The 22,308-nt window shown below is 44.7% G+C and overlaps 1 protein-coding gene across 2 annotated transcripts in view; it reads left to right on the top strand.

Annotated features, from left to right (window-relative positions):
• Window positions 1-22,308, top strand: part of LOC121876760 — a 52,925-nt gene that overhangs the window by 21,416 nt on the left and 9,201 nt on the right. The window contains exon 3 of one of the 2 annotated variants that reach the window (XM_042382135.1): window positions 728-745. The exons of the other annotated variant lie outside the window; for it this stretch is intronic. Within the exon in view, the coding sequence (XP_042238069.1) occupies window positions 728-745 (18 nt within the window). The remainder of the gene's footprint in view (window positions 1-727; window positions 746-22,308) is intronic. 2 annotated transcript variants of the gene reach the window in all.

Genomic DNA, 22,308 nt, shown 5'->3' with positions numbered 1-22,308 from the left:
TAGGTTAGTGTTAATTTTTTATCAGGTTAGGTTTTTTATAGACTTGGATGGGTTTGGTTAGGCTATAGGTTAACTTTTTCTTAGGTATTTTTGTATGGTAGGTGATGTATTTATTTTTTGTTAAATTAGATTAGGTTTTTGTCAAGTTAAGATACACTTTTGTGGGCTTAGGTTAAGGTTCTTACCATAGATTAGGTGATTTGTTAGGTTAGATTAGGTGAATTTTTAGGTTAGATAAGGTTAGGTTACGTTAGGTTAGATAAGGTTAGGTTACGTTAGATTAACTAAATTAGGTTAGGTGAATGTAACGGCTCCCGGACGTGCGTCACACACACACACACACACACACACACACACACACACACACACACTGAGGAGACGAGAGCCTGTGTCGCTGTGCATTATTACGGACGGCTGTGACGTGTTCTTAAAAAGTCCTCTTGTAAGTGTGTGTCCTTGGTGAAGAATATAGTTATGTACAAAATTATATCCATCCCCGTGTTTCGAGTGCAATGTGTTACTTCCTAAAGGGACTTTGGAAACATATAACATCAAGGTACTCCAACTATAAACATCAAGGGACTATAAACACATACGTCAAGGGCTTGGTAACACAAACATTGAGAGACTAAACACAAACATTATCGGGCTTTGTAAACTTCCTGTATGTATTGTGATGTTATGACATTTGTCTGTGCCATTCTAATACACTTATGTTGTTTTCCAGTATACACTCTTGGAACAGGTTAGTTTATTATGAATTTCACGTGTTTATTAGCACCCACCTCATAAGTAATTCACCACACAGAGAATGTCCAATGGCATTGCACGTCTAATATCCAAAACAAGATGTATATTGTAAAAAATCTGCACGCTACAATCCACTTTTTTTTCATAGTAAACTGCGAGTGCATGGTTAGAAAATTTGAAATGATAGTAATATATTATTGTGTATGAGACAGTTCTTGGTTTACCTCGAGTGAAACTACTGTCGCCACTTCTATCAATGTCATGTAGTGAAACTCGGCCACTTTCCCCATATGAGGGAAAACAGTGTGGATTAAACCTGCTGTCACTGACCACTGTACCCTACCAAGCTGATAACTTAACTAGCTCGCTTTTATTGAGAGGGGGAGAAATAACCTTCTTATCAAAGTAGATGTACTTGCAAAATCCATCTCCAATTTGGTTAATGGAGATTATACGAGTATAATTGACAGCCATACATACAGTATAGTTAGCTACGAGGCTAGGCCCGTGAAAAGTTACATCAATTATATATATTTTTTCAGATAAAGGTGCAATTACAATAGAGTACATGAAACATTGAAGAAAAATAGCCGCTAGTCTGCCTGTGCGACGTAGCTGTTCCTCCAATAAACAACAACCTGTATGGAGTTTACAAAGTCTAATGGTAGCCAAACGTGTATATAGTTTGTAATAGAGGATCATTGGCGTGGACAATTTCACCAGAGCGAAAGATTCTACAATTCCAACGTAAATCTGAGAATAATTTCATGCAACTAGAGATTCTTTGGTGAAAGGGTTGAGGGGTGTCCATAGTGGCTCTTACAATGTAGGCGACGCCCAAGGCTAGTCAGATAGGAAAGCAAATACTGTTATACTAGAACCTAACAGTGAGCAATAAAAAATAAATACAAGAAAAACCTATAAAATTTTAGATTCAAATTGATAGTAGAATATCTTGTAGCCGATAATTAAAGAGCGGTAATACGGTAGCGTATTTTAATTGGTCCATTATACCTACGGCTTATCGCTCAAAGATAATTTAGTTTATTGATTATATAAACTGGTAATTGTGGGTGTGTCATATACATTAATTACAGGATTTTCGTTCATATTTTTCAGCTGTAGAGTTTTAGCTGAAAGAGCTTAAAAATGAACGTCTTGGTGTGGTGAGGGAGGAGGAAACAGTGCGCAGCAGGGTGGCTCAATACACAACACGTACCACTGGCCCGTATCCAGATTCCCGCAGTTTTTGTAAAATAATATTTATCTTCTAACTGATACCAAGAGAAGAGACCATGTTGAGGTAGAGTCTGTGAAAGTGTTCAAGTGACATTTTAGACGTTTTATGTATGCTTTAGCGAAACCTTTGAGATATGACAGTCACAATAGCAACAACGCTCTACTGGTGTATTTGACCCCACAGGTTTTCCTCTTTCAAAATTTTGTATACATTGTTTTTACATATAGAACACGACATGCAGCGAGTGTTAGGATGAGTAGCTTGAGATCTGTTGTTGTATCCGGTGTAAAGTACTGTACTGTATAATGCAAGCTCTTGAATTCCTGTTGAAGATGACTTGAATAAAATTTCTTAGTATTGAAACCTGATTTTTGTAATAGCTTATGGTAGTTTCTATTTTTTTAGTTGGTCTTGTTATGATCTTTCATTGACTTACTTCCTGAATTAAGTCCACACGATTTTTTTTTCTCTGTGATAAAAGTCAGGGTTCGCTCTAAAATTATTTGTCTGTTATCTCCTCATAAGGTGTTTGGGATTGACTGGTATAATCCGCCGTGAACCAGTTAGGTTACCTGATCAACAGCTTCCCGGGCAATGCCGAGTTGATAGTATTCTCTATGTGGTGTAATCCATGCGGTCTTCGTCTTTCACATCGGAGCTGCCACCTGGCGCACTTCCCTGTGACACCCCTGCGCCTTTTAGTGTGACACCCCGCCCCTCCCTGTGTGACACCCTCTGCGTCTCCCTGTGTGACACCCTGCTCCTTCCTGCACCACGATTTATTATCATTATTATCCTACAACTTGTTCTGTTAGCGCCCTGCCTCGGATCATGCACGCTCCTCCTCATTTGTATGTACCCTCTCCTGCACCCAGCCCGCTACCGCCGCTGCACACCACCGCTTAATTACGGCTGTACAGATCTTGCGTTGTGTGTAAAAGCGTCACTAGCCTCACCTTTTAGACCCCGACATCTAATCAGCTTGGATGGATTTAGTTCAAGGGTGTTTGCATATTTACTGTGATTTAGTGTTATAGCTTAGGTGTGTGTGTGTGTGTGTGTGTGTGTGTGTGTGTGTGTGTGTGTGTGTGTGTGTGTGTGTGTATGGTTTTCTGTTCAGTACTCTACAGCGCCGCAGTACATCTCCCCGGCTGCTTAACAGTCACCAGAAGAAGTCATCCATTGTCTCGAGAGGACCACCGAGATCCCTATAATAGAACCAGGAGGTTGAGACGACTGGGCGGGAAGGAAGAGGTGTAGCCGAGTAGGATGGAGCAGCAGTCGCACCTCGTCACCTGTCTTCCTCTTTTCTATTCATTATCTCACATTCCTCGGATTAGTCATGAGAGATAAAGTCGAGTCATCATAGTTGTTTGTCATTACCAGGCATTGTTGATGGACCTTGTTGTTTTATGCATGACTCCCCCCACCGCCCCTCCCAGGCTATGATCTTCTCACCTGTAATTATGAGGATGAGGGAGTGGAGAAAATGGTAAAATAATCCACATTTTCTGTTACGGTGACGTTATAGGGGACGACTGGGCACCTGCACAAGTTGTGATGTGAGGTGGCTGTCTTGTTGGTGATCATACAGCAGGTGTTGGTGACTGTGGCAGGTGTTAATGACTTATGACAGTATGGGAGGTGTCGCTGGCAGTGTGTTGTGACAGGTTTTCGCGGGGTGTGGGTGTCTCGTGTTGATGTATGATGGACACTTGTTATGAGAGTTAATGTAAGGATAAGATAATAACTTACTGTCTTAGTGTTAGCTATTGAGAATTTACTTATCGACTAAGGTTCGACCATTTTGTCTTCCTTACTGTCCATTGTTATCGAGTCATGACGCTACACCACCAATATCAGTCATTTTTAGTGTTTTCGTTATATAAGTGACTTTTTCTTAGGATAGAAAAATGGTGTTAATTATTAAAAGAAAGAAAGCGTACATGTAACCGTAGCGACACTACAGCCGACAGCCACTGAACATTTATAACTGTTATGTTACTTTTTATATGCGTAACAGTTATGAAAGTTCACTGTAAATATATTATTCATTCAGGGTTTTTTTTTTTAGGTATATATTGTGTGGTTAAGTATAGCTTTTGTTTATAGCTGGTGAACACTGTTGTTTGTTTTAAGTTTATGTCATTAACAAATATCAAGAAAAATACTATAATACGAAGAAAAATTGGAGAAATTTAGTTTTGGTCCCAATACCTCTCACCTGTAAGACCATGAAGCATAGATAACGGATATTGGTAAAGGTTTGAAGGCTGTTTTGTCCTCACTGTTGGCTTTGTTTATTGTGTCTATCGTAAAGTGTTTCCAAAGTAGTGAAAGTTAACAGCAGCCTGAATCACTATCTACCGTGAAGTGTTCCCATCCATACTCCCACATCTTGACCCCTGACCTTTGACCTTCGAGAGTCAGGTCGTCAGAATACAATGGGTTGAGTGTCAGTGGCAGTGTCGTTATTGAAGAAGATTTCAGCTACTTGATGGAGTCATACACATCACGTGCCTCAGCCTCTGGCCTTGGTACTCTTGATAATGTGAGTCAGTAACGTTGAACAGTTGTACCAGCAGGTGTGGATTATAATGTGTGTCGTCAGTAGAGCAGTTGTAGCACCTGGTGTGGTTTATGTAGCACATTTGTGGCATCTCGTAGTAACAGTGTGACGTCATGTAACGACAGATGTGGTTATTCGTACAGCAGCAGGTGTGGTATTATGCAGCAGCAGGTGTGTCATTATGCAGCAGCAGGTGTGGCATCATACAGCAGCAGGTGTGGCAACATACAGCAGCAGGTGTGGCATCATACAGCAGCAGGTGTGGCAACATACAGCAGCAGGTGTGGCATCATGCAGCAGCAGGTGTGGCATTATACAGCAGCAGGTGTGGTATTATGCAGCAGCAGGTATGGCAACATACATCAGCAGGTAGAGACTATCACTTTTGTGGTTCTGTAAAAAAAATTCGCCTCAAGGCAGAGTTGACAAAGTACAATACTGTTGAAGCGTAGTCAAGCCATGAGACGCTGAAACAATCACCGTTTTAAAGTTTCATTAGCCAACACATACAAGAGAGGCGTTTACTGATGGTCTAGTTTATCTCTATATGGGCGAAATGGAGCCTTATATATGTTAAGTCCTTATGGAATAAAAGTAATTGCGTAAATGTCCCAGTATATTGAGAGAGCGGCCTTGAAGCGAGGCTGGCACGGGTTTGACGAGAATGTACAGATATAAGAACGTAAGAAAATAAGGAGTCTGCAATAGGCCGGTTGGCCTGTGCATGGCAGCTCCTGTCGAGAGTTACTACCACTCTCTATCATCCATGAATCTATCTAGCCTCCTTTTGAAACTTTCCAGAGTTCCCGCACTTACTACAACGTTGGTAAGCTTGTTCCACTCGTCCACCACCCTATTTGTGAACCAGTTTCTTCCTATCTCCCTCCTAAACCTTGAGTGCAAACATATTTCCTATTGCCGTATTTTTGGGAATAGGGGAAAACTTTACTTTCTGTTTCAGAATATTTTCCACATGTGTGTATCGTCATTGTCACCGTCGCAGTGATTCACGTAACACCAGGGTGGACATGCCCTGACAGTGTGTGGGAGGGAGGTTGTTGTTGACAGAGGGTGTGTTCCTGAGTGAGCATAAATAAAGGTGCGTGGTGGTGCTTGGGTCGTTCTCATCATAAAAAAGCTGACATACACACATTGACACACGCGCGTGATGTGGCTCTCAATTGTTATATATCATCTACGAAGAGAACACCAGTTGGTCCACATACCCCCGCCATGAGCCAGCCCGCATTTGTGACCATCAAGGAGTTACGGCAAGTACCCTTGACCTTTAGCTAGACACTCGCTCAAGTCTCGGTACCGTTTAGAACGTCGAGACTCCGTTTATACGATCCACAGTCACAGGCTCTTACGGTGAATAATGCTCGTAACTGAAGCTGTATCAATGTTATCTAATTGGATGACTTCAGTTAAACCACGAATTAAACATAAAAAATAGCACCAAGATTACAGACTCTAGATGAGGTATTTAACACTACCGGCGCCACACAAACTACAGATTTTTTCAAAGATTCTCTATGTAATTTCTGTATTTAGTTTAAGTCAACCAGGATCACAGTACAAACTACGAACCTTAGAGGATCTGGTCTCAGGTTCTGTTGATTCCCCGTCATGTTTCAGCCACTCGTCCCTCTACCCACTATTCTCAAACGCTTCCACAGGGCATCGAAGCTCAGGGTATAACTCAGTGATAAGGAGTTGGCTCTTGTTGGTGAAGGGTTAAGAAATGATGAGATATGTAATTTAAGATGAGGGGGTAGTTGATGGTGAGGCTTGGTGTGGTGAAGTATGTGGTTCAGGGGTCGGGTCCAGGGGTCGGGTCCAGTGGTGGCGGCAACACACTTTGGGGGGAAGACAATAGCCTTGACCAGGTGCCACGCTAGTAGTAAGGTTACCTTGGGATGACCTTAGTGGCTGGTTTGTGACATCCTCGGAATAACAGAAGGGAAGAAGACAAGATGAGGAAGGGGAGAGACGTAAGAGGGATGATGAGAAATTCGAATTACTGTTGGGGAAACCTAATTCAGTGATTCTTAAATGTATTTTATTTAACGCAGTGTTGAGTTTCAATGGTGAGCTTCCTCTACGTGACCTCACCACTGAAGCTTCCCTCTGTGTCGTAATACTTAATTTAATAAATCTTTTGAGTCAGGCTTCCCTCGTTAGTTGCCCTCCCTCGCCATCCTTGAGAACCTTCACACCTTAAATCCATTCGTTCTCTGACACTCACACCTTCCCTTCTGTCACTCCTTCTTCCACTTTTACTGAAACTTTATTTACCCACATGATTTAAGAATATAAACTGTACATTAAAGATCAATACATGGGTGAGCTAGAGCTGTACGTCCGTTGAAAATGCATCGAATAAACACATGAAAAGGATTCTGTTGTAATGGTGTGTGTGATGCAAGACGGTTGTGAGAGTCTGTTTATAAATTTCTCGTAATTGATGATGTAAGAGTGTACCTTAACTGGTTGATTTAAGCCCAAACATAGAAATTATGTCAACTGTATACAGAGACTCCTACCTTCATTAGGTAGGTTCGCGTAGTGCTGAACCAGAATGAATCTACACAATTCTTGGAAACATTGTTAAGTATATACCCTATGTGAAGTAAAGTGGGTAAGTCTCACTGTAATTATGATGGTATTGTGGGTGTCATATTTTATGCTTTAGTGCAAGTCAACCAGTAAGGTGTATTCTTATATCACCAGTTACGGCGAAGCTTCAACGCATGAGCGAGCCATTTTAGAATCCAGGCCTGAGGCTCACTGGCTAGGCAGTCCACCACCTCACACCCACCACAAAAAATTATAACCAGGACTCGATAACCTTCAACGGCCAACATTTTAACACTAAAACTAAAGCTATTTTCCACTCATTCAGTCTTTGCTCGGAAGAATGTTTATTACCCAAGAATGTTATTTTAAAGTTTTATTTTTTGTCATGGTCTCTAAAGGCTCCTTCCTACCTTGGTCTGTGTTATTTTTTCCCATTAAATTTTCCCAGGTTTTAATACACATACACACACACACACAAAGGTATATACAGTAATGTGTGTGCCACTGTTAGAATAATAATGGTGTAGACTGGAGGTGACACATCAGGTGTGTCACTTGTGGTGGAACGACTACCTGCTGGTAATGAGTAATTAATGATGGGTGTGGGGTGTCTTGTTCACTCTAAGGACACGTGTGTTATGTTCACTCTGGAGACACGTTTTGTTCACTCTTGGGGCACGTGACTTTGTTCACTCTGTGGACATGTGTGTTTGTTCACTTTGGGGAAACGTGTTTTTGTTCATTCTGGGGACACGTGTGTGTATACACTGGGGACACGTGTATTTGTTCATTCTGGGGACACGTGTATGTACACTCTGGGGACACGTGTATTTGTTCACTCAGGAGACACTATGTCCCCAGAGTAAACAAGACAAGTAAATTAAGTGATAGTAAATAGCTCTGACATCGAGTAGAAACATCCATACATAACCTTAGCTAACCTAGCCTAACCCCCGACCACAGGTAGCACTAGGGTGTTTAATCATCAGGTGAAATAAGCTCTGTGGGGGGGTGATAAACTTGAGGTGATCCATATCCTGATTGGTGGATTAAGTTACCTGGGCTACTGGACACGGCGTAGGGGGATGCACCTGACGTAGAATAAACTCGTCAAAATTCAAGTCTTGGCACAGGACTTTGTTTACTGTGGCTCAGGGACGTCAAGGGTTAACACTACAGCTTTGAGGAACCTTTGTTTGTTTCTTGTGTGACTCCTGTTGGTTTACACACACAATCTCGTTATGTTCATTGCTATTATTATTATTATTATTATTAGTAGTAGTAGTAGTAGTAGTAATGACAAAACAAGAAGGCAAGCATGAACCCCGCATGCTTCCCTGTTTGATGCTGTAAACGCTTTGTGTAAAGGGGTACATAATTAGCTACCAGTCCAGGGCAACTCTGAAGAAAAAACCTGACCTGGAACCTGTGTAAATAGCGTGGCACTGGCTCTCAGGTGTGTTTCCCCACCCATGAGACGAGTGACAGTGTGTTGTCTTACCCACTGGCACGAGAGAGAGAGAGAGAGAGAGAGAGAGAGAGAGAGAGAGAGAGAGAGTGCGCACGTGGGTACAATGGTTTCCTGGAGACTCACAAATCAAGGTCTATAGACTTTGTCGCAACCTAGCCAATTTGCTTAGGTTAGGTTAGGTTAAATCAAGTCAGCTTAGCTTAGGTGCAGCTTACGTCGACCATTTCCCCTTAGCTGACGACAGGAGATCAACAAGTGAACTCTTCAAAGCCACAACACAGAAAGACGGTAGCTGAAAGTGGCACAAGACTCCCACAGAGACGCCACCAATCGTTACAAAGACGCTGCTCGTTTGTGAGTACAGTTATAACGAGCAGAGTGGCACTGACACTACCGTTGGAATTCACTTGTTATAAAACCATATTTACTGAAAGGGAAAGAATGGCAGACAGACAATCTTGAGTATCTTAACAGACTTAATCCTTTGATTGCGATGTCTTAACCCCTTGAGTACACAGACTAGACTCCCTCATCCAGAACACAGCAATATCCTGGGTAAATCCCGGCTTGCGACATAGGTCCTCTTGTGACGTCACTAGGAAACAATTGGGAATTGAGAAGCGGCTGCAGGAGGAAGGGGTGAGGAGGGGACAGTAGTAGTAGGGGTCGTGGAGGAGGGGGGGGAGGGGAGATGGGCTGGTGGTGGGGGTCGTGAAGGGAGGGGAGGTAAGGTAGTGGAGGTCGGTCAGTATTTGGGTCGTGGACTCTCACTTTCACCACCCTCCCTTCCTCCCTCCCTTATCTTCGTCTACTTTCACACTGTCCCTCTTCTTCGTCCTGCCTCGCCCCAGGACGGAGGTGGGGGGGCTTGCCTTCACTAAGAAGGACGTCTTCCTGTTTCACCACACACACACTGTGACGCCTCGCCTTGCTATGTACAACATTTCCTCTCTCTCGTACCCAGTTGTACCTACACTCCCTCCCTCTATCATACCTGTATCATCTGTATTTGTACCCACTTGTATCCCAGCTGGACCCTCCCTCCCCCACCTAAGTGTGCTGAGCCATAACTGTGGGCCAGCGGGTCAGGTGGTACAGCTGGGACCACCACACACCACCATCTGAAGAGCTCTACTACCAGAGCTGCTCCCTCTCACACACACACACACACACACACACACACGCGCGCGCGCGCGCCTGTATATTGAATATGGATCAGGGATTTCAGGAGTACACGTTGTTGAATTGATATGGCGTTCACATCAATGGGCAGGATGTACACACACACACACACACACACACTCATGTGTTGTCATCAGTAGCTTCCTCTCCATCGCTGCTTACCACCTGTCGCTGGCTGAGGAGAAACAACACCTGGGGAAGAGAACCATGTGTGGTGATGGAGGGGGAGGGTGGAAGGGAAGGAGAAGCAATGGAGGGAGAAAGGGAATGAAGGTGAAATGTGTGCGTGCTGGGGAGAGATGTTGGTAGTGGGATGATGGCGGTGATGATTAGAGGGAGGGGGAGGGCCGAGAGTTAGGTCAGTGTCAGGGTTGTGGGGAGACGAGGATGATAAACACCACCACAAAACTTACTTATCTGGGGTGAAAGGTGTAGGGAGGGGGGGGTAGGAGGCTGGCCAGTTAGAGGAGGAGGATGAGTCAGAGTGAGGAAGGTGGTGAAAGGATGGAGAATGTTTGGAGGAAGAGGACTGGTAGTAGGGAGAGGAGGAGAAGGAGGAAGACGATCACGAATAGGAGTAGAAAAAGAAAGAAAAAGAGGTAAAGGAAAAGGAGGCATAAGAATAGAAAAAATAGAAGGAAGAGGTGGGGGCGGTGGAGGTAGTTTTGCCTAATCTGTGTATAGTTCAGTGAGGTCCCGCATGACCTTTGAGATGTTGTTAACTTGTTATTGTTTACTGCCTCCCACGTCACACACACACACACACACACACACACACAACAGGGTACAGTGACGGTGACAATAAAATTAAATGGATTCAACCTTCCCAATGCTGACTGGCATTTGCACTGTCTTTGTTCAGTCATGTTTGTAATTAATTTCTCTTGGTACTGTTGTTATTGTTGTTGTTACTACTACACCACGACTACTACGTTTTCTACTTCTTCTATTAAAAACATAAAAAACATAAGAAAATAAGGAGTCTGCAATAGGCCGGTTGGCCTGTGCATGGCAGCTCCTGTCGAGAGTTACTACCACTCTCTATCATCCATGAATCTATCTAGCCTCCTTTTGAAACTTTCCAGAGTTCCCGCACTTACTACAAAGTTGCTAAGCTTGTTCCACTCGTCCACCACCCTATTTGTGAACCAGTTTCTTCCTATCTCCCTCCTAAACCTAAACTTATCCAACTTGAATCCGTTGCTCCGAGTCCTATCCTGCTCGGATATTATAAGAACTTTATTTATGTCCCCTTTATTGATTCCTTTCACCCACTTAAATACTTCTATCATATCTCCCCGCACTCTTCGTCTTTCTAGGGAATGCAAGTTAAGTTTCTTTAACCTTTCCTGATTTGGAAGGTTTCTAAGTCCTGGAATCATTTTTGTCATTCTTCGCTGCACCGACTTTAGTGAATTTATATCCATTCTATAATAGGGGCACCAGAACTGAACCGCATAATCGAGGTGCGGCCTAACTAGCGCAAGATATAGTTGCAATAAGACCTCTGCACTCTTGTTACTTACACTTCTAGATATAAAACCCAATACTCTGTTTGCCTTATTTCGAACATTAACGCACTGTTTTCTAGGCCGTAGGTCCGGGCTTACAAGTACCCCAAGGTCTCTTTCACAAGTCGACTTCTCAAGGCTGATGTTGTTAAGGCTGTATACATTATAAGTATTTGTTCTTCCAATATTAAGTACGCTGCACTGGCTGGTGTTGAATTTCATTTGCCATTTTTCAGACCACCCCTGCAGTTTATTTAGATCCTCCTGTAATGCATTAAGCATCCTGCCCCGAATTAATTTGCCGCTCTATTTTGGTGTCATCCGCAAACTTGCTTATGTCACTATTACTATTATTGGTGTTACTGTAGCGTTCGGTCTACAAAGATATCTATAGTCTAATCTGACCTGATCTGACCTAATCCAACCTAACCTAATTTTTTTTGAGACCGCACGCTACAGTAACACCAGATTATTATTATTATTATTATTATTATTATTATTATTATTATTATTATTATTATTATTATTATTGCTGTTGTTGTTTTATCATGTAAATTTATGTAATAATTGTGGTTGCTATTGTCATCTTTGTTTTGTTGCTCAACTGATTGTATTCTTGAGGGTAAACTACATAAGTTAACAATAAGTATTCATAAAATATATGTATTAAGTGAAACAAAAATATGTATGCCCGCATATTTCTAGCCGCGTTTCTCTATCTAGCCCAAGGTCTATCTCATGAGCCAGTCATGTAGGTAGGCGCAAGGTATTAGACTATACCTGTTGTCGTTTTATACAACAGGGAACCAGCGTACATTTGCTTTATTCTGCCAGGGTGTAAAACGGGGCGGGGCGGGGTGGGGTGGGGCTGTGAGCGATGAATTCTGGGACTCGGGGTGTTGTCAGTGGGTGTCACAACAGGCCAGGTATACTGTGTTCCCATGACAGCCCCGAGCTACCTTAAGAACGTCTCCCTCACTAGGTTAACAAACATAGAGGCGTCGTATAATTAGCTCATGGTCATGAAACACTCCCCGGCCTTCAACGTGCTCTGCGTCAAATGTAAACAAAGGCGCTCCCTCTCCTCCAACCAACGCTTTTTCCCTCCAAATGTTGCTGTTGACACTCCAAATATTATGTATATGGATGACATCTATATATAATAAAAACAAATATTTCGTGATTATGCTCCGCCAATTAAGTTTATTTTCCCGCCCAAATATTAAATACATACTTGGCGGGAGTAGAGAAACAGCTGTGCCAAAGTGGTGGTCCTTAACACTGTATACAAACACTGTCAGACCGAGTGATGAGGTCTCTCCTGCAGGTGCACCACACAGTCTGTTTACTCTGACTCCTGAACCCACGTGTAGGGGGGAACCTCGAGCCTCGTATGGTGCAGGTGTGGGGGAGGAGGGAGGATTATGCAGGTGTGAGGGACGGGGGGAGGGAGGATTGCAGGTGTGAGGACGGGGAGAGGGAGGATTGTGCAAGGTGTGGAGGGACGGGGGGAGAGGGAGATTACGTGCAAAGGAGGGACGGGGGAGTGAGAGAGGATTATGCAGGTATGAGGGACGGGGGGAGGAGGGAGGATTATGCAGGTATGAGGACGGGGGAGGAGGGAGGATTATGCAGGTGAGGGACGGGGGGAGGAGGGAGGATTGTGTGTGTGAGTGACGGGGGAGGAGGGAGATTATGCAGGTATGAGGGGACGGGGGGAGAGGGAGGATTGTGCAGGTGTGAGTGACGGGGGAGGAGGGGAGGATTATGCAGGTGGAGGACGGGGGAGGAGGGGAGGATTGTGCAGGTGTGAGGGACGGGGAGGAGGGAGGATTGTGCAGGGTGGGAGGGACGGGGGAGGAGAGAGGATTATGCAGGTATGAGGGACGGGGGGAGGAGATTGTGCAGGTGTGAGGGACGGGGAGGAGGGAGGGATTGCAGGTGTGGGAGGGGACGGGGGAGGAGAGAGGATTATGCAGGAGGGAGGGACGGGGAGGGAGGAGGATCACGAGAGAGAGGAGGGAGGAGGAGGGGGGATTGCTCACCACCCCCTGCCTCAATGATGACTTGAGGGAGGGAGGAGGGGGGATTGGCCTCACCTACCCCGCCTCTCGATGATGACTTGAGGGAGGGAGGGAGGGAGGGGGGGGGAATTGCTCACCACACCCCTGCCCGATGATGACTTGAGGAGGGGAGGGAGGGAGGGGACTGGGAGGGAGGGGGGGGATCAAGCCTCACCACCCCCGCCCTCAATGATGACTTGAGTGGAGGGAGGGAGGGAGGGAGGGGGGGATCAAGCCTCACCACCCCCGCCCTCGATGATGACTTGAGTGGAGGGAGGGAGGGGGGATCAAGCCTCACCTCCCCCGCCCTCGATGATGACTTGAGTGATCAGAATTTCTCGACCGCTGTGATAAATTGACTTACTTAAAAATAATAGTTATAGATCTTGTGAAATTTGTCAAACTCTTACGGCTGTCTTGAACCTTATTAGTTATTAAAGCGGATCACCTGAAGATTAGTCCTTCAGCTTATTTCAACTGATTATTAAACGCTAACCTAACCTAACCTAACCTAACCCCTTCCCTCCAGGTAGCGTTAGGATGATTCTTCTTAAAGTGAACCTGGTGATAAGTGTCCGTCTCTGGTCAAAAGAGAGTTTCAGTTTAGTCTTGATGCCATTTATAACAATACTCTTGTACAGTAGCGTAAGTCAGTCAGATGTTAGCGAGGAAATTTAAAGAAAATCTCTCTCTCTCTCTCTCTCGTGTGTGTGTGTGGTCAGGTCAGGTCAGGTCACTTTTAAAGACAGATAGAGCTTTCTTACTACCAGTTCAGGGAGGCTACATTAATTAACGTGAGGGTGTTTGAGTACCATGACCCGTGTTACGCCTACTGAGTGGCCCTCTGCTGTCTCAGTGGCCCGCCCGCCCCTGACCTTTCGGGCGGACTAAACTTGACCTACTTCATGAAGGTAATGGCGGAGATATGACTGTACCGACCTACGCTGGATCATGTACGTCCAGGGTGGCGGTGTACGTGCACTGAAAGTATGCATGTAGACATAATACATTCACACGTACACTCCTGACAAGCTAGAACACACAGACGCTCACACACACACTAATTGGACGGAAGATTATGAATGGTTATTACCAGAAACGTCACAGACACGCTATGTTGCTGGATCCGACTCTTGATTGGCTGGTTCTTGTGGAACCTACAAAGCTGCTTCTTTTGGTTGGCTGGTATTGTGTGACGTCATAAAGAAGAGATGGCTTCTGTTTGGCTGTGACTTGCCAGTGACGTCACAAGGAAATCTTTCAGAAGTCTTTATTGGTTCAGACTCATTGATCACGTCACATGTCGCTGGCCATGTTGGGGTCTTGTATAATAAACAAGCTCTGATCTCATGAAAATTAGGAACCCCCTCTTGTTTCCTGATGATTATACACCCTCACACTAAAGGGGGAGTTTGGTTAGGGTAGTATTGGGTATTACAGATGAAAGGGTGTTATAGTAGTAGTAGTAATTGCATCAGAAGTAGTAGTAATAGAAGTAAGTCGTAGTTGCATCAGTAGTAGTAATAGTAGTAGTGGTTGGCCACGTTACGTTGTTGTTGTAGTAGCAGTATTCGTTAAAATGGTAGTAGTCATAGTAGTAGTTACATCATTAGTAGTGCGTAGTAAGTCGTAGTTGGAGTAGTAGTAGTAGTAGTACCGGTAGTGGTAGTAGTGCTCAAGGTCACCAGGGTGGCAGCACAGGTGACCTCAGGGAGAGTTGGAGGTGGGCCAGCGGGTCAGGGCGGCTTGGCCAGTCTTTATTACAGAAACTAGGACGAGGAGTCTCCTAGGTCCTGGGGAAAAGAATGTGTCGTATGCAAATGAGGTGCAGATGTCTACTAGAGTGTGTGTGTGTGTGTGTGTGTGTGTGTGTGTGTGTGTGTGTGTGTGTGTGTGTGTGTGTGTGTGTGTGTGTGTGTGTGTGTGTGTGTATTTCTATCTCCTCTCAGACCACTTTAACCTAACTTAACCTTAACCTAACTTAACCTTAAACTAACTTAACCCTAACCTAACTTAACCCTAACCTAATTTAACCCTAACCAAACTTAACCTTAACCTAACCAAACTTAACCCTAACCTAACTTAACCTTAAACTAACTTAACCCTAACCTAACTTAACCTTAACGTAACTTAACCCTAACCAAACTTAACCTTAACCTAACCAAACTTAACCCTAACCTAACCAAACTGACGGATTTAGTGCGAGTGTTTGGGGGATCTGGTTACAAGGGTTAGATGTGTGGGGGGGGCAGGTGATAACGGTAACACCTCTACCACCTCCTCCACTTCCTCCTTTCCTCCTCCTCTACCACTACCTCCACCACCATCTCCACCTCAACCACCGCCACCTCTGCCTCCACTTATTCCACTTCTCCTCTCCCCCACCACCTCCTACACCACCACCTCGTCCTCCTCTCCTCTTCTTCCTTCTTCTCTTCCCCCTCCTCCTCTTCCCCCTCCTCCACCTCCTGTAAGCAAGGAGACAACCAACCCCTTAAGCTGGTGTTGTCATCCCCCGTCGGCCAGTGTGTGTGTGTGTGTGTAGAGAGATCAGTGTCATGCACACACACACACACACACACACACACACACACACACACACACACACACACATACACACAGGCTAAAGAACAGTATCGTGCCAACTAAAGGCTCCTGATATAACCTAACTTAAAAATCGTTACAGTACAGAAAACTAAACTTGAATTGTGTTTCTATGGTAAAATCCTCCCTCTACTGACGTCATAAGAGACCTGGTCAAATCTTACACGTGTGATTGATGATCTCTCGGGTATAAAATATTTCTCACTAATATCGATTTAAAAAATGGGGGTTTATTCACCACTCTAGTACCCACTGTGACGTTATCAGCCACTTGGGAATGTCAGACACTTTATTTGGTAGTTTATATTTTTTTTTGTCGTTTAATTGTGAAAAAAGTGGTTCGACGTCGTTACTTGATATTTGAAATTTAAAGATATATCATTTATATCCGGCTTGCTCGTTACTAACACCGCTTACAGAAGTATAGCTTTTCAGTGGCGTTGTTATTGAATTTTTTTTTTTTGAGAAGGTATGCTCGTAGTATTAAGAAAAGTAACTTACACTAGGGTGAAGCTCTGCCAAATGTTGCGGGAGGCCGGCGGTAGTGGCGGCAGAAACACGTGATAGTCAGCAACAGATGGAGGTCAGCCTTGGTGCTCTCCTCCTGCTTCACTAAGGTAACCACCACCTGAATAATGTTGGTGTATCTTAGTTATTATTATGACATCTCGGTATTTGTGTTTGTATTTTCTTGTACCTGTATTTGTAGATGCAGTTGTGTCCTGTACTTGCATAATAATAATAATAATAATAGTTAACGGTTTATTAACAAATACAGCAGCTTTGTACACTACCTACGCCTATCCTTGTATCTTTACTTGTACTGTATTTGTACCTGTACTGTACCTGTAACTCCCCAACAGTGATTCGAAGTAGCAATGAATATACCCATGTAAACACGCGTGCTAAGTGCTATAACCTGTTACTGTCCATACACGCCACAGTTAACTTGCGTCTTGTACGATATATAAACGTATTTGAGTCATGCTCTATATATTCATTCAGTTAATTTAAATCCTGGGCAATATACACGCAGTTAACTTGTCATACACTATATACACGCAGTTGACTTGTCATACACTATACACGCAGTTAACTTGTCATACACTATACACGCAGTTAACTTGTCATACACTATACACGCAGTTAACTTGTCATACACTATACACGCAGTTAACTTGTCATACACTATACACGCAGTTAACTTGTCATACACTATATACGCAGTTAACTTGTCATACACTATACGCAGTTAACTTGTCATACACTATACACGCAGTTAACTTGTCATACACTATACGCAGTTAACTTGTCATACACTATACACGCAGTTAACTTGTCATACACTATATACACGCAGTTAACTTGTCATACACTATATACACGCAGTTAACTTGTCATACACTATACACGCAGTTAACTTGTCATACACTATATACACGCAGTTGACTTGTCATACACTATACACGCAGTTAACTTGTCATACACTATATACACGCAGTTAACTTGTCATACACTATACACGCAGTTAACTTGTCATACACTATATACACGCAGTTAACTTGTCATACACTATATACACGCAGTTAACTTGTCATACACTATACACGCAGTTAACTTGTCATACACTATACACGCAGTTAACTTGTCATACACTATACACGCAGTTAACTTGAATCATGCGGTACACAGAGACAGTTAAAGAAGTGGCGCAGCGGTTCATCAGGTGGGGGTGACATGTAAAATGGGCACGTCAATGATGCCTCACATACCCTACATGCCCAGGCCAGTGATTATGCTGAGGCTTGTTATTTATACCCTGGTGGCGTCTGACGAATGATGACCCCTCAGTGACGTCTGAGCGTGTCTGTGTGTCAGTCGTAGTGTTGTAGGGTGGATGTAACAATTGTAGCAGCCAAATTCAACCCGTATTTGATTAGTTTTTATTTAACACATGTAGTTCCTAATCTAACTTGACCTTACTCACATAGCCAAATCTAATTCAAATAGTCTAATTTTATCCCACAAAAAATAAATACCCAGTATCCTAATCTAACCTAAATTGACTAACTCAAAATGCCTAAACTTAACCAAAATAGCTTAACCAATTCCATATATAGTAGCCAAGGGTACTACTACTACTACTACTTTTTTTTAAACGTGGCCTCCAGCCTCCCCCAATAGCCACACCTTCGCCACCATTTAATTACCTTAATATTAAATATCCTAATACATAAGAAGCTATCCTATTTGTGTTAAATTAGTTGAGCCGCAGATCTATGCGGCATTCAGTGACTGTAGCCTCATAGTCGATATCTGCAGCAGTTGTCGGAATTGGGGCAGAAGCTCTCGTTCCCCTGAGGCAGAGCAAAGCCGACCGAAGGAGAGAGAAAGACAGTCGACATCTCACCCAGGCTGTAACAAAACTTCTGGGCTGCTGCTTCTGTTCGGAGATCACCTCCGCGAGTCTGGCGTAGAAACATCTTGCACTTGGTCCCATCCCACCAGAGGTTGTGAACACTAGAGGAGTGAAGCTGCCTTGATCAACGTTTTGAATTCTCTCCCCATATGCCCTTATCTTGTCGTTCTCGTTCCTCCTATGTGCAGCATCGAGAGCTAGGTTACGGTGACATGCGGCCATGGGATCAAAAATCCTGATGTCGAAGAAAGCTCGCTGTCCCCGCGTCCAGAATCCTCGAGCACTGACGTCCACACGGGCTTCGTTAGATGTGTTTGAAGTCCTGTGTTGGAAGATCTCACCATCCAATGGAAGGAGGGTCGGTTCTACCATGACATCCCGGCAGATTTCCTTCAACATATTTGCTGTGAGGTCCCTTACCTCGTCATGCCTCATGCATATGAAGCCCCCCTTCTTGCAAACCATGGCGTGATCGCCATCATAGGAAGAGCCACACACGCATTGGGAGGGCAAACCTTCTACTGGCCGACCGTACCTTAGAGCAATGGCATCTGTAAATTCTTGTTTGTTAAGACTGAAACCATTTGCCCTTATCGGTAACGTAGTTAGCCAGTTCGAGGCGCCCACCTCCTGCGCTATAGCTACTTTTTTTGTCAAATTTTCTGGAACCAGCAGCAATAGTTGCTGCAACATGTCATTTTGGCAGTGCTGCCGATCTGTTGTAATGGACCTACGGATCTTATTAACTTCGCTGGTGTCCACTTCCCCTGTTGCATTCTGGGCTATTATGTGGTCAGTGAGGGCTGCCGTGAGCTTAAGTGAATTTTGATGTTCAGAGTCAGCAAACTCCTCTGGATTAGTTAGTCCCATCCCTCCCAGTCTTGGTGGAAGTGCAAGAAGTGTTCTTTCTGCTAGGGTTAAGTCGTGGTGTTTCACTAGTTTGGGAATGAACTTGACACTGATTGCTTCTTCCAAAGGGTGGAGGAGAGGTCGGATCTCAGGGATGGTACGCATCAGGAAGTTCCAACGATGCTTGACTCCATGTGTGAATGCTGCAAAGGCCGCATGTGGCTCTGTGTTAGCAATCTCCGATAGAGCATGGATTTCGCTCACCCACTCATTCACTTTTCCCCCTACGTACTGGGTCTTGAAGTCCGTAGTGCCAATTACCGCGCCTAGATGTCTTTGGCCGTCCTTAGTTATTTTAACCTCACTTTCGCCGAAAACCTCCACAGCCCGATCATAATGATCTGGCTTCACGATGAGGAAGGATTTGCTGGCGTTAGGGTGGTACCCTATATGTGGACCTCGCGATGTTACCAGGTCCCACCACTTTTTGATGTCCTCCACTTTTCCTGCTCCTGTGAGGTCATCAGCATATGCCACTTGTTTGACCCCAGTTGTTTCATACTTTATTTCTTGTTGGAGCACTGATAGGCCTATTGCATACATTGCCATTGCAACAGGGTCCCCCTGTGTTGTTCCCTCGGTCGACTGTAGGATGGTATCACCTCGTAGAGCCTTGTTGTTTACTATGTAGAGGTCTGAAGGATTCCTATACGAATTTTCAACATACATCGCAAAGCTAGGACACTTGATCTTGATGTTGTGCAGTGCAGCCTTGCGGTTAAGTATGTTGAATGCGTTTGAAGCATCCACCAGAAGAACGGCCTCACAATCACGCTGCTCAAATATCAATCTCATGGCGTGAATGGCCGCCTCCCCACCAGCCTGGTGGCCAGCACACACTTGTAGGTTCCCTGCTGCTGCCCTGACATCATCCTTTACCACCTCCATTATACACTTTCCGATGATCCGCCTCAGCACTTCCCCCACCCCTATAGGTCTACATCCTGGATTCTTTTCCAGAGGAATAAGGCGGCAGGCCGTCAGAGCCTGGAGGTGATGGCAGCAAGAGGATGCAAGCTTTCTTGCAAGGGTGGCAATGGCAATGCAGAGTTCGCTTGCTACAGGGCCAAACTTGTTAGTGCTGAGGATGACTCTCCAACCGTTTGCATCCAGACCTGAAGGGCCGGCTCCTCCTCGAGTCTTCAGTGCCTTTTTCCACACCATCTCTCCTGTTATTTTCTCGAACAGGACAACATTTGGTGGGATATAGTCACCCTGGAACCTGATGCCTTCATCTTCACTTGCAGGGGGATGTTTCTCTTTCAATAGTTTTAATGTCGCACTGTTTATTGGCATCACTCCACCGGAGGATTCATGTGTTAGAGATCTTACCGCGAGAGACACTTTTCCCACACGCATTTTGTTTCCAAATTTTCTTGCCACGTCATCGGTGTTTTGCTTTCCGTCACCCGTAGATTTTAGTCTCTCCTGCAGTGTTCTTGCTTCACATAGGAGATCATCTAGGGCCCCAGTCCGCCACATTGTCGATCTTCTCTTCATTGCTGCCACATTTTCTTTGTGCTTAGCCTTTGTGTGTGTCCTCTGACAAAATAGATGTGGTATTATTGCCAGTATTTGAAGAGCTAGGGGGGCGAGGAAGCGGTCCTGAGTGTAATCAGTCATGAAGAAAGTCATCTCCCGAATCATTTCTTTGGTGGCCGCACACTTGGGTGGTTCAAATAAGTTAGCGGGCGACCACTTGACAATTTCTGAGTAGGTTTCTTTGACCCATACGCCTGCATTTTCCATCGACATGCCTTTCCACTGAGGCGGCAGTCTCTCATTCTCCTCCTGGACACCTACTACTGAGGGAGCAGCATTTATTAGTACTACAACTACTACTACTACTACTACTACTACTACTACTACTACTACTACTACTACTAATAATAATAATAATAATAATAATAATAATAATAATAATAATAATAATAATAAATGGCTTCGTTACTCGTTATGGCTACTTTTATCTTCAGTACCAGGATGTCAACACAAAGCTCATTACGTTATTGTGTTCTTTATTTTACAAAGGCACTCCCGAGGGCCAAAGTCATCCAATACTGCTTGAATGTTTGTTTATATCTTCACATCACTTAACCCTGACCACTTCAGAGAGACGGACACTCACCAAAGGCAGGAATACCTGTAGCCTAGCCTTGGGGAGGGGCGCGCTCGTGGCCATCACGGTGGTCGAGTGGCATTCCTGGCTCCTGCTGCTTCTACCCACTTCCCCAGCCCACCACCACCATCAAAACCCGATCCTCACCCTACTCGAAACACCACCCCCCCTACTCGAAACACCACCCCCCTTACTCGAAACACCACCCCCCCTACTCGAAACACCACAACCCCCCTCCCTATAACAAACCCGACCTACCCACCCATTCAACCACCCACTTGAAACGCCACCACCAATGACTCTCCCTAAAGCCATCCACTCGAAATGCCATTCCCGATAGCGCCATTGGCCTGTTATGGTATTGGTATTGCGAAAGTCACTAAAAATTGGCATTTCCTCGAGCCAAGTTTGGTATAGGATTTAATAGCCATTTCTAGATGCCGAGGATAGCGGATGATGAATGGTGGAGGTCTGGGCTGGTGTAGAACGTATGGTGGAGGTCTAGGCTGGTGTAGAACGTATGGTGGAGGTCTGGGCTGGTGTAGAACGTATGGTGGAGGTCTGGGCTGGTGTAGAACGTATGGTGGAGGTCTGGGCTGGTGTAGAACGTATGGTGGAGGTCTGGGCTGGTGTAGAACGTATGGTGGAGGTCTGGGCTGGTGTAGAATGGTGGAGAAACGTATGGTGGAGGTCTGGGCTGGTGTAGAACGTATGGTGGAGGTGTGGGCTGGTGTAGAACGTATGGTGGAGGTCTGGCTGGTGTAGAACGTGTGGTGGAGGTCTGGGCTGGTGTAGAACGTATGGTGGAGGTCTGGGCTGGTGTAGAACGTATGGTGGAGGTCTGGGCTGGTGTGGGAACGTATGGTGGAGGTCTGGGCTGGTGTAGAACGT

This window comes from Homarus americanus, unplaced genomic scaffold (genome assembly GCF_018991925.1).
Source record: "Homarus americanus isolate GMGI-L3 unplaced genomic scaffold, GMGI_Hamer_2.0 scaffold33468, whole genome shotgun sequence".
NCBI classification, from domain to species: Eukaryota; Metazoa; Arthropoda; class Malacostraca; order Decapoda; family Nephropidae; genus Homarus; species Homarus americanus.
The sequence above is the reverse complement of the archived record's forward strand: the minus strand, read 5'-3'. Positions and strand labels throughout refer to the sequence as shown.